This window comes from Hyposmocoma kahamanoa, unplaced genomic scaffold, assembly GCF_003589595.1.
Source record: "Hyposmocoma kahamanoa isolate Upper Pololo Valley unplaced genomic scaffold, ASM358959v1 245, whole genome shotgun sequence".
In the NCBI taxonomy this organism is placed as follows: domain Eukaryota; kingdom Metazoa; phylum Arthropoda; class Insecta; order Lepidoptera; family Cosmopterigidae; genus Hyposmocoma; species Hyposmocoma kahamanoa.
In genome coordinates, this window is record NW_020653762.1 from 1,038,959 (window position 1) to 1,052,087 (window position 13,129).

Sequence of the window (13,129 nt, forward strand, 5' to 3'; positions counted from 1 at the left end):
ATATTTTATAGTTCTTGTTTGAGACAGGTGTTCGCATGTACATACATATATAACAATCATAATGTATATATAAACTTTGGATCGAACTTATCACAACTGGTATATATTTGAATTCAGATCTCAAGTGACAAGCTTAACATGCATTTGACTCTATATGTAAGAAATAAATAGACTTTCAATCTGTCATTGACGTAACTGGTTTCAATACTGAGTGTTACACCTTCAGCGCGTCAAAGATAGGCAGAGGACATTTTGTGTTATTACTCAATGGTAATAACACAAGTAATTACACCTTATATTAATATATAAGGTGTAAATTTAAAATGTTTTAATTGGGTCTCAAAGCATTGCAATTTATACCGTATTTCAATTGAAATAGCGTAATATATACTTTGGTTTTAATGTCCTGTATCTTACCGCCGGTTTGTGCTGGTAAATCACAAACAGATTTAAATCTACTAAGGTGGCGGTGGCGCCAGTGGTCGACAAGCACCACTGTTCGACATCTTGTTTTTAAATTCATTTCTAATAAGATTTAAGACAAAATTACAAACATGTTTCTTAGTGGTGGTAAGTGTTAATTACTGGGTGGGTGTCCATTATTGGTGAGTGTCGATAAATGATTGGTTAATATGTTTAAAAACAAGAAGATTATTTAAAATTTAAAGACACATGTCGATTATTTACCTTGGAAAAAGGATAAAGTTCAAAATAAAAATTTATCCTCCAACCATCCTTTAATTTGTTAGTGAAATAATATCAGTGATCCACCGTGCTAACATCGCTTTGTTCTGCAGCTTTTTTAAAAAACAATATCGATTTTATTTTTACTAAGAACTTGCATAATCAATTTCACAATGTTATTGAAAGAGACGTTATTGTTTTGTTATTTTAGAAACTAGTCTATAAAATTTGTTTTCACTCTTTTGATTAATCTATGTACTATTGTTCTTTGGTATATTATAATATTAATGTACAATGTATTATAAATAAATAGGTGATACAGTTTTCCTGAAAACGAGACATTCAATGTGTACCAATAAGGTTCATTTCAGTTCGGAATTGTATTTATTATATTTTATGTATCACTTTTCAAATTTCCGTAAATATCAAAGTATTAAGAAATGAAAATTGGACGCAATTATGCTAAAATGATCCAACATACAAAATACGTAAAAGCCATATGTTTATGAAGCAAAATTTATAATTGTACATTGGATTAAATTGGCGTGATCTACGTATCATCTATCTTGTTCATTACAATCAGTTTGAAAATGTGCTGGACAGGAATGGTACAGAGTTACGAGCACGTCAAATTTGACACTTAGGGTGGCTTCAAACAAGACACTTGTAGAAGCGCTGCAATCGCGTGTCTGTAGTATGTACTTCAGTAATTCAAAGTTTATATTTTTTTATCGTTTAGCGACTGTAATGTCTAGCAGTTCCCACTGGATCGTGACGACTATTTATCTGTTCGCAGCAGCCGCTTTGTCGTTTGTACGACAGAATCGTTTGATACCCAGCAGTTTTGTTGGATGAGACATCAATAATAAAATGTGTCTTGACAGTCTGTTGTTATAACTCCAAAATAGTCGTGAACAACTATTTAAATATACAAGACACGACACGAACTGCACGACTATCTGTCGTCACGTCAAAATGGGAACGCAGCTTAACTAAGACTGCGAAAGTGGCGCGTGCGTGTCACAACAATGGCGCTTCTAAATATTGTATGAAATGTATTGCACTTCTATAAGCCGCCCTTATGGTTTAAATTCAACTCTATTCTACAAAGTGTCAAATTTGACGAGCTCTTGGCTGTACATGAATTAAATAATCTATCGGTGAGATGAAGTCATAAAAAATTATAATAAGTGCTTAGACACTACACAAGGTCTTTTATGTACATTTGTATTTCTATTAATTACGTAGTACTTTAATGTATGTCACGACCAGCTTTCATGCGAAAGTTATTGTGAGAATGTGTCAAAACTATGGAGAGACAGACTGAACATCTTTTGTTAAACCCTTGTTCATCTGTTGTCATTTATGTATATAAATAGCTACCCACTAGGTAAGCACAAAATGTTATTCTTATGCTATGTCTGGTGAATCTCCCACTCCTAAAACACAGGGCTTTGGACCCTTGGAATAATAACGTAGAACTAAACTAACATAGAATGATAGTTTCATATCAAACGAACTGTCACAAGTGAGGCAAAAGTCAAATTCATGTAGGCTAGTTTTAGTAGTAGGTTAATTTTTAGTTTTAGTGAATATTTATATAAAAATACAAGTTGAAACGCGTTACTTCCTTGTGGAATGTGATGTTAGTATCTATTTTATGTTTGTATGACGTATTTTTACACTCATTTACCGCACATTTTGTCATTTTAAGCTAAAATTCTTGAGCTGTTCGCGGTGCAAGTTGGCCTTGAGCACTGAAGGCCCGCCCGCTCGTGTAGGCTCATTGGGAGCGCTTCAATTTGCCTCACTTAGCATGTGCGGACTAGGTTTCTATGCATTATTATTCTAAGTTTGGACCATTGTTATTGTAAGCGTCATAGAGGTAAATTTGATTCTCAAAATGTAAACCTTGAACGTACACTATTAAAGTTCATTTCTTTTTACAATTGGTGGAGTGCCCTCGCGCCCCGCGTCCCGCAAAACAATCGGGAAGGATAGACTTATCGCGGTTTGCCTATAGCGTCGTGGTATGATTAATCTTAGTGTTCCAATTACGTCAATACCAAGTTTTTTTTTATATTTATAATATCAAGCGACGGGACGAACAAGTGTGCTACACGCCTGTCCATATCAGTAAAAGGTCTGAGCGGCACTACTATCGCGCCCGTTACCCTAAGACATAAGTTGACAAGACCCATGTGCCTATAATTTCACCGGACCTTTACCTTTCAAAAACGAAATGCAATATAGCTGACATTACTGCTTGTCGGCAGATATAGGTAAAGGGGCAGTACTTGCCTGGACGAGTTTATTCACAAAGAGCTCTACAGCCACTAAATACCAAATTATAATATACTTAAATTAATTCAAACGATGATCATTTAAGAATCCTAAGCAGACTTTGGAATCTACTATTTACTGCTTAGAACAGTATGACTATAGATAAAAATGATGCGACTACAGTTTCCCATCTATACTGTCTTGTATCTACTACTCGTGTACACAGTGAGTGTGGTGCGTTGACAAAAATGACTAACAATGGTAACGCCGCAGGGAGTCGAGACGAGGGTAGTCATCGACAACAAAAGAGGCTAGACAGATATGTCTTTCCTTAAGCCTGTCAACGGTTGTTTGGCTGTCAACCCATCACCGTGGAATCGTTCGACATATCGGGAAAAGATTAAAAAATCAAACCTTGACAACGAAACTGAAACTTCTGAAAATCTTTAATGAACGATATATATCGATGCCTTACTTTCTCAAACTCGTATCTTATAAAGAGTCAGTCAGTCAGGCGATGCCCAAACTTTCTACTTATTTAAATTTCTTATCAAGGGTGTTAATATGTATACATTACTTTAAGTATAAGTGAAAGCGAATGTGTGAATAAAAAGGAAATATGATGTGAAATTAGCCTGCAAAATTTGCATTCACAATCCAATTTTTGCATTTCAGTAACTTTGTACTTTTAAATACGAGTTTGAGAAAGTAAGGCAACGATATATACCTTTAAAAGTAGTGGTAAGTACTGTAGAGCTCCTTGTGAAAGAGTTCGTCCAGGGAAATAATGCCACATTGCCTATTTCTGCCGCCTAGCAGTAATGTTAGCATTAAGTTAGGGTGGTGGTGAAATTACAGACACATGGGACTTGCCAACTTATGTCTCAGGGTGTCGGGCGCAGTGGCAGTGCCCCTCAGATCTTTGTAATTTAAAGCTCTGAATAGCACTGCAATTGTTACGGACAGGCGTGTCCCTTACCAGTAGAGGCGCAAGATTTCATAGTCCCGTCGCTTGATATCACAAAAAAAATAGAAAAACTCCCAGTGGAAAAGCTGGTGCCACCATGTATCTGTGACTTAATTTCTCAGTTATGAAATTTATAGCTATGCCTTTCGCTGAAGGAAAACATGATGTGAAAACTTGTATGTCTAATATCCAAGTATTGTGAACCGTCACAATTCTTGGACCAGGATAGCAAACAAAGGCCTAAAACTTTCTCCTTCAGCACCGGAATATACTAGACATATTTGCGCAAATGAAACTCTAGGATTAATTACGCCACATCAGTACTCTAACAGAAGCGGTAATTATTTGGACTAACTTATGCAGTAACTTCAATATGAAAACAAGAAAGTGACATACTACTTTATGATATTCTTTAACCATTTGAAAACGATTGCATACACAAAAAACCGTGCACCTACTACGTAACCTATCCAATAGGCAAAACGTCACATTTTGCAATAATTTATACCACACAGTAACCTTCGCTGCATACATTCAGTATCACTTGGTAGAAAACCTTGCACGCAAACACCTAGTTCATGAGCTGTATACAAATTCGGTACTATAGATTAGCTTGCGGCTTCGAATCAAATTAGGTACTTTGGTCTTTCCTCGCACATTATTCTCCGGATCAAGCTAATTCTACAACTAACGATGTGCTCTAACACGGATAGATAAGGTTCATTCTTATCATCACCGATCAACCAGATGCGGCAAAAATATCGCGCTTATATTTTAAAATGTTTAGCTTCTATTATTGTTCTTGAGTATCGAACTTGAAATAGAAAATGGATGTTTTAAATCAGAATGAACAACGTTTTTGTTTGACACCTGACATTGTATCTGATTTTCATTCAAAATGCCCGGTGTCGATCGAAGCGATATACCGACATATTTGCTATAAGCAATACTGCATATATACACGATCAGGTTAAGGCATCTTCGCGCATCAACACGATTTATAATGTACTAATGTCTACATTACTCATACTTATATTATACTTACCCGTATTGACACAGAAGTGCATTTATAAATATAAATACTACATCACACATCACTATTGCTAGACTTTTCTTTTAATCTACTCATACCCCTGGAAGAAAGGCATAACTTATTTTTTACCACTTTTCAGGACTATTCTATTTAACTTATTTTGAAGCGTAACTAAAAACGCTTTTTTGGATTGAAGGTCAAACTCCTTGTTTTTGGAATCATTTTTTTTTTCACATTTGTTTTCAGTTAGTCGTGAGCATGGGACAAAATATACGCAAAACAAATATCATTATCATACAATTCAATCCATAAAAATAGGTTCCTTTTTGCAATGTGTAACAATCACAAGAATTTCATGAACTTGATTTCCTCTACATTTATTACATTTCCATAATGCTTCTCGAAAATAGTACTACATTTATGAATTAAAAAAACCCGCGTTACATTAGTCCACGCATAAAAATCAAACACTTTAGGTACAAGTGAACAAATCAAGAGGATTGCAAAAGATTTCAGGATATATTTGCTTTGTAAAACAAATTTTTACTACTAAGAATGCATCATTATGCATTCTTAGTAGTAAAAATTTGTTTTCATCGTATTTAAACATATGCCTTTCTTCCAGGAGCATTTGGCTCTATTTGACTTACACGTTTTTTGGCGTAAAAAATAATTCAACATACGATATTTATCTTTTATTACGGTTTTATGTCCAAAATATATTTGAAGAGCATTTCGTTGGCATAAAAAAAAGATTGTAGTTAAAGCGACTGGCTATCCCGTGTTAGGTAACGTGAGTGCACCGCAAGATTATGAGTGTGATTCGGTGGGCGTGCACGGGTGTGTAATGGAAGATATAACAACAAATAATATATTTTCACTTCGTATAACAACATTTGATATAATTTCTAAGGATATAATCACTCACTGTATATAATCAACAAAAGGTATAACAACAAAAGGCATAATTTCAATGTGTATAATGAACCTTCAGTATATCAAACATTAAATATAATGATTAAGTGACATAATGACATAAGTACAGCCAGTATAATGTAATTATTATTATTATATTATTTAGTACACAGGAAAAAGCACAGAGCTTATTTCTTTCAGAAATTTCTTGCTGCAGACTTAAATACAATGTATCAAATAATATAACACAATATTTCGTTTTATGAATAGTTGAAGGGCCCTATATTATGTTGCTAAGAATTTTTATATTTCATTAAATGTACAATCGCAAGATATAATTGTTTTTGTAAAGCTTTGTGTGTTTTTTGAGTGTTTTTGAGTTACAAAGTATATTTATTAAGACTTTAGGCAAAATATTCAATTGTATATACTCACCTAACCTAAACCCACAGGAGGAGGTCGAACCAACAAACAAACAAATTCGGTTTGTTCACGATTGCACCTAAATACCACTGGAATTACATTAATAATACATTATACTCAGTGATGTAATATCTGAAGTGTTTATATAAAATGAACATTATGCCATCAGTACATTAGACTGAAAGTTGTTATATCAATCGTCTATTGTACCCAGTGACCTTTATATAATGCAAGAACATGTCAAATGTCGTATACCATAAATTAATTATATCTGTTGAGCGATATATCGACTAAAAATATGTCATTTGTTGTCATATATTACGAACCGCACCCGTGCGTATATTAATAAATAAATAATAAAAATTAAATAAAATACTTCGGATGCAAAAAAATATTGAATTATTAATTACGTTTGTTTCGAATACTACTTGTAGATTTCCGAATTGAAAGGTTTAAAGCTAATTTGAACAATTTTTTTTTTCAATGCAATTAAGCCTTAATATTTTTACGAGGCGGCGGTAAGGTCAACTACATGAGACTATCCGGTGTAAAAAAGCACCTTTACTGAACAAATTAAAATGTTTATGAAAACCTCCTTGTAATTATGTATCTCATAATTAAAAGCATATAAGCCCTAGCATACACGGTGCGCGACTACACAGGTTCTACGTTATTACACGTTTTTTACACTTTTTACGCGGTCGACAATATTGTTAATTTTGTAATAAATGAACATCACTTCCTATTTTGGCAGAATTATTTACATAACGCGATCTAGAATTTCCTGTACAATGTTGTGATTTCGTCAAAAGTTGTTAGCTACTAAATACGCAGAAAGGCGATCAGCATTATCAAATTAAATATTATAAAAATATTATAAAAACGCTCTTCTTCATATTATATTTATCACTATTATAATACTGCATGCATTAATTTAAACCTTAGCGTAATTTTAATAAAACTTACATAGGCAGTTTACGAGACAGCATTTTGTAACATAGTTCAATCGACCAATCATAGTCCGGCTACGGGAAGCTTTACTAAGAGACTAAACAACTTACATTGCCGATAGAGTGCGTAACATGAAGAAACTAGATACGAGCCAAAAACAGGTCTCGCGTCCTGCGGAGAATTCTCACGCAGTGTTGTAAAAAAAGATCGCCTCTACCTATGGAAAAAGTACTCCCTGCAAACCACGTGTAGGGAGTAGTTTTATCACATAAAGAGCACAAACGTATGTCTGGCGCAAATATACTCGCCAAGAAGTTCAACCGTGTAGACGGGTCTTTAACAGTCGATACAACCTCAAATGGCTTTGGTTGAGTCCGCATAACAGTGAAACTGTTGAATCAGTCATTTTGTAAAAAAAGTTTATAGTAAAATTGAGGATATTTTACCTTTCCTACAAATTTTCATGATAGAAATAAAACACAAACTTGCCTTGAAATTTTACAGAAAACCCGCTGTATTGAATAGGTATTTTACATATACCAATTATTATTTTTTTGTATCAACTGAACTAAATAGAACACGTATATACGATATATATTTCAAATGGCTTTAAAGTTAATTCCACTCGTAAAAAAATAAGTTCTGAAAGAAAGCCAATGTCCCTACCGCTCGACCCGCGCAACAGAACCGTTCAGTACGGAAAAAACTTTAATTCGAGCTGAGGCAGTATCGACTGTTAATGACAAGTTACAATTTAGCCCTTCACAAAGTTTCTAACATTTTTATACTAACAACACAAACAATACAGAGAATGATGACGACGTATTTTGTATAATTATTAATTTCGTATGTCTAGGTAATCAATTCCATACAAAAAAGAGCTCAGTAATTAACTCGCTGTGGTCAACATTACTTGTCGTAGTTGCTAGAATCTATATTTGTCTCGTCAGGTACGTGTATATTATGAAAATTTTCCACTACCAGTACTTTGTTTTGAATTGTTTCTTCCACTACTTCGTCGTGTACATTGCTGTTGTTGGTTTTAAATAAGTAAATAATGCATACCGGTGACGTCATCAAAAATTTGCCTTGTATTACAAAGCCAGCAGCATTTTTAGTCTTGCAGTTAGGTCGGGATAGTGACTATGCCTTAACAAGCCGCTAAGGTTATAATACTACGTACAAACTTAATTCCTGTAACTCAGGGATGCATGTATAACCCAATAAATGTAGCTTATTAGACAAAGGTCTACTCAATTATCACCCAGCTGTCCCAGTATTTCTAAGACGACCTTGTACTACAAAAACGACTGATTAACTAAATACAACTTTTATGACGTACCGCACTGTACCAACAACCAAATCATCCACTACAGAAATTATTCGGTACAAAGCTTGTCTGTTATAAGACTGGTAGTAACCAGTTGTTATTTTAATACTTCGACGTTGATTCTTCCTTTGGGGCTTAAACAGCTATAGCAACATACCCTGTGAGCGTTTCAAAGTTTAACTCAAAATATATTTTCACAAGCATGTAAAATTACACTTGAAATCATGATCAAGAACCTGTCTGTGTTTCTATACTGTGTTCGTTTCTTGTAAGAGAAGCTTGATCAGTGTCGCTGTGGGAATCTGCCTCCGCTGTGGAAAAACATCATAATATCATTAAAATTTTTCAGTTTCATATCATTTAACTTATTATGTAGTACCTGTTTTGTCCAACAAAATGTATTCAAATCGATGATCTAAAATTCCGATGATTATGACATTTCAGCCGATAGACACTTAACACGGGCTTTACAAAAGGTGTAACGATTAAGTACGAGTGTATAAGAAAACACTTACAATGAGGATTAGTATCTAGAGCCAACACAGCCATGGGCATGTCATCTAGTACACCAGACCACCTCGCAGCCAGCACCCTGGAACCTCGGTGACCTCTAACCACCACTGTGGGAACCACGCTTGGTGATATTAGTGATGAACCCCCATACATTGATACTCCAACGTTTCTTCGAGTTATTGTACTAAAAGAATATAAATAGGTTATTGTGCTATATAAACACTAATTACATAGTCTTACACAATGTTGCATTGTCATATTAATAGGTAGGTACATTTAATTCTTCACTAATCAACAACATCATAAACACACAAGAAATGCTTACCTTCGTTCAGGCTCAAGGCGAGGCCTCTTTTTCTTGCACATCACTACAAGTGACACGCACAATGTAGTTAAAATAGTCACTAATATCAGAGATAAAGCAGCTCCAAATAAAAGAGCCACGCTATTGTTCGTTGGTGGCTGGGATTGAGGCGGCGTTGGTGTCATCGTTTGGAGAGATCCTGGTAATAATAAAGAAGAAGCCAAATATGGATGAGGTATGTTTATGAGTACTGCAGGTACAGCATGTATAATGATGTCATTTTGAATCTACCTGCATTTGAATCCTTGTGTACTGTAATTTACAAGTTACAAACACAGAAGCTACATATTATTATTATCCTTCTGTACGTTCCACATTTTTTTATTTTTAGTCAAAATACTTTAAAAAATATTAAAAACAGCAGAAACATTAACAAATTAAAGAAAAAGCATCAAGGACTGAATGGGTTGTCCTCGCATACCAATACCGATATGAATCGTGCTCTCAAATCAGAGATCAAAAACTAAATATCACCATGTAATTTAGTTTATCCGTGGCTCTACTTACCAGGTCTATCAAGATCCTCGGCATTCCGAATGGAAACACTAGACAGCACTGCAGGTCTACGTGACTTCCCACGCGAAGTCTCTGAGTACACGAGCAACGTATACTGTCCCGGATTTAAATCGTTTAGATTGAAATGCGGTACATCGTTACTGTCCCTGTATGATGGTTTGAAAAGACCTCGCTCCAATGCACCCTGCAATATTAAGGATGGATGAACTAAGAGTCCCAGACCGAATCGGTGAATATAAAAACCGGGAAGATAACAACAATAAAGTACAAGATGATCTATTAATAGGCTAAAAAATACGAAAAATACTCGCTTATCTCATTGAATTAATCATGAACTTCGTGGTATTTGATGGCCTGCACCGTTCAGTGAGACTAGATAGTACCATACTGAAATTTGACACTAAGAGTACTAGAGTAGCTCAAAAACATGTAAAAACTAGACTAGTACAGAAAACCGAATCCGAAGTTAATTTTCAGACAACCCAAACATTTTGAAGTATACTTTAAGCTTGACATTGTTTAAATTGAAATAAATTGTAAGTCGTTATGAGAGTATGATCTGAAATGTCATTCTTTCCTTTCTAATATTTCGTATCAACAAATTTATTAAGCAAAACACAGGTTTGTTAAGAAATAATCATGCAATTTTATTCTTTCAATACTTTTTTTTTCATGCGGTCAGTAGAGCTTTAAGAGCGGCCATTACAGAACAATAATATCGTTTCAAACTAAACGTCCATTTCATTATATTTTATGTTTAAAACATTGTTTTATCTGTTCTCATTTGTATTCAAATGCAAGCTTCTAGAACATTCGATATGCTCGAGAATATTCCAAAGTTCAACTTCTTTACCAAGCACGGCACACCTCACCGCGCTCACCTGATCGTTCAGCGTTGATATTTCATTGTCGACGTCCAGGGGCTGTGATGTCCGTACCTCCAGGGCTTCGAGAAGGAACCGCTGGGGAAGACCACCGTCGTGGCCTGGTTCGCAGTGTAAGATCCTGTTGCTGATCTCACAGTTGCTTGGAGGATCTGGTAGAGCTGGTAAGAATTTAGGAACCATTAATATAACAATAAAACAATATAATGTATTTGACTCTTTACTATATTGTGTTTGGTATAGCAGATTCATTTCAATAACATGACTATTAATTCATCATCATCAGCCTATCGCAGTCCATCTGCTGCCAACAGCCTTTTGCAGATCATCACTCCATCTAGAAGGCGTCCGACACTACGTTTGCCGTGATCTCCACTCAAGAACTCGTTTACCCCATCGTTTATCGGTACACGACTTATGGATTTTTATTTGTGATAGTATATTTTATTTGCCAATATTATAAAAACGGTATGGTGTATAGTGTAGGAGTTTAGTAAATATTTAGATGCATCAGAAACATGCAATTTTACTTCAATAAAAAAAGTGTACATAACTTCCCAAACCCTTAAGCCTATAATTATAATTGTATGAAACTTCGCCTTTCTTGTTTAAGATATATAAATCCAATTAGCTTTCATAATACAAGAGAGTCGCCACATTAATTAATGTGAAATTAGCTTGAGCCGATCAGATAAAGCTTTATATCTATACAATAAGAACGAAAAAGATGTTACGCGTTTTGCTTCTGCTTGATCCGTCGTCAAAGCTAAAGGCACAACGTCTTTATGGCTCTTATTACGTGGAAAGCTTTTTCAGACAGGCTTATAATGCTACTCCGTGTCGGTAAGTATGATGAGTCCTTAATACATAAAAATTTAGAGTTGAATTTTCAACATTGGCCCTTTTATACGAAATCAATTTGAAGTTTGCTTCTACAAAATTTCCTCCGTAGCCGTACGGTTGCTGGATTGGCACACAGAGGTCCCGAGTTTAATTCACGAGCCGGGGGATTTATTTGTATAGGCTACATTTATTTCTCTCGTGAGTTTGGGCGTAATTTGTGATTGCCCATGTGTGTGTCCATGGCACCCGCGACACAAGGTTGCGCTAGTCCGGTGTGAGCGTTATTATTATTGTATTGTTATACATACATCTGTTAACCACTCGTGTTCAGGATTATGATGACATGTGGTGTGGCCTACATAGGATGGTAAGCCAAGGAAATCCTAAACTACGCTTTGACAATCAGTAACATTACTGTTGTTCGTATTATTTGCGATAAGTATTTGGCCACATTTGGGTTTATTATCTTACAAAAAGTTGTTTCGCAGTCTTCATAAGCACAAGTCCATTTTACTAAAGCTACGGCTTCATTTGTTTTTCCTAACGATCATCCAGTTAGGTAATAGGCGATTAACCGAGACCTAGCATTCTGGAACGATACAATTTTGCTCGACCTCGTTGGAATGACATAACTTCTGGATAATAGGGGAAAGCGATCAAATTGGTACGGCAATGACATCGTTAGTGAGAAATAACGATTTTCGTACATTTTTTTCATAGTCCTCATTTCTCTTTTGAAGTGTTGGCGTAATAAGCTGACGTGATGGCTGATCAGCAATATACGAGTATTGTTGCCAAACTAAAATGGTAAGGCTTAGCAAATATGGCTTTTTATGATCTTCAAACGGGCAAACAGGCTGTTTAGCCGATGAAAAGCTGTACTACTAAGATAGTACTCTTTAAATATCACAAAAGCAGTGCCAGTGGGACATAAGAAGGTCTTATGTCCCACATAGGAAACTTAAGGAAGTTTCCTATGCCTTTAATAGTATCACAATTTTGTTTGCCCAAAAATCTCTTTCACTATACTTTTTTTGCCTTTGCTATCAGTAAGTATTGAGCTAATTTGGCGTTTGACTATTTTACACTTTGTCGGAGTTTCAGTACCTAAAAGACATGAACGAGGCAAACCCTGAAGACGACGTCGTAATGACCAAAAGCTAAAACGAAGAAGACGAACGAGATACTTAAAAGTGTTAAGTTTTTTGTGACTCATTGACTACGAATGAAACATTTTGTTCTTAGTTGCAGTTACAGGACATACCAGCAGGAGTAATCCTGAATAAGCACGGCTCGCGCTGGTTGCCGATGTCATTGCTGGCCCAGCACGCCAGCCAACCAAGATCGTCTCCAGCATCAGATGGAAGTCCATGGACAACGGAACTACTTGCTCCTATTACTGTGACGTTTGATGCTGGTATCT

The 13,129-nt window shown here is 35.4% G+C and overlaps 1 protein-coding gene across 1 annotated transcript in view; it reads right to left on the reverse strand.

The window, feature by feature from the left end:
• Positions 1-8,569: 8,569 nt before the first annotated feature.
• The window catches only part of LOC113228868 (nephrin-like), an 81,282-nt gene continuing 76,722 nt past the window's right edge, over positions 8,570-13,129 (reverse strand). The window contains exons 10-15 of the mRNA XM_026462289.1: positions 12,971-13,127; positions 10,861-11,024; positions 9,971-10,163; positions 9,425-9,602; positions 9,102-9,283; positions 8,570-8,897 (exon numbers count right to left, since the gene is read on the reverse strand). Coding sequence (XP_026318074.1) covers positions 8,815-8,897; positions 9,102-9,283; positions 9,425-9,602; positions 9,971-10,163; positions 10,861-11,024; positions 12,971-13,127 — 957 coding nt within the window. The 3' untranslated portion in view covers positions 8,570-8,814. The remainder of the gene's footprint in view (positions 8,898-9,101; positions 9,284-9,424; positions 9,603-9,970; positions 10,164-10,860; positions 11,025-12,970; positions 13,128-13,129) is intronic.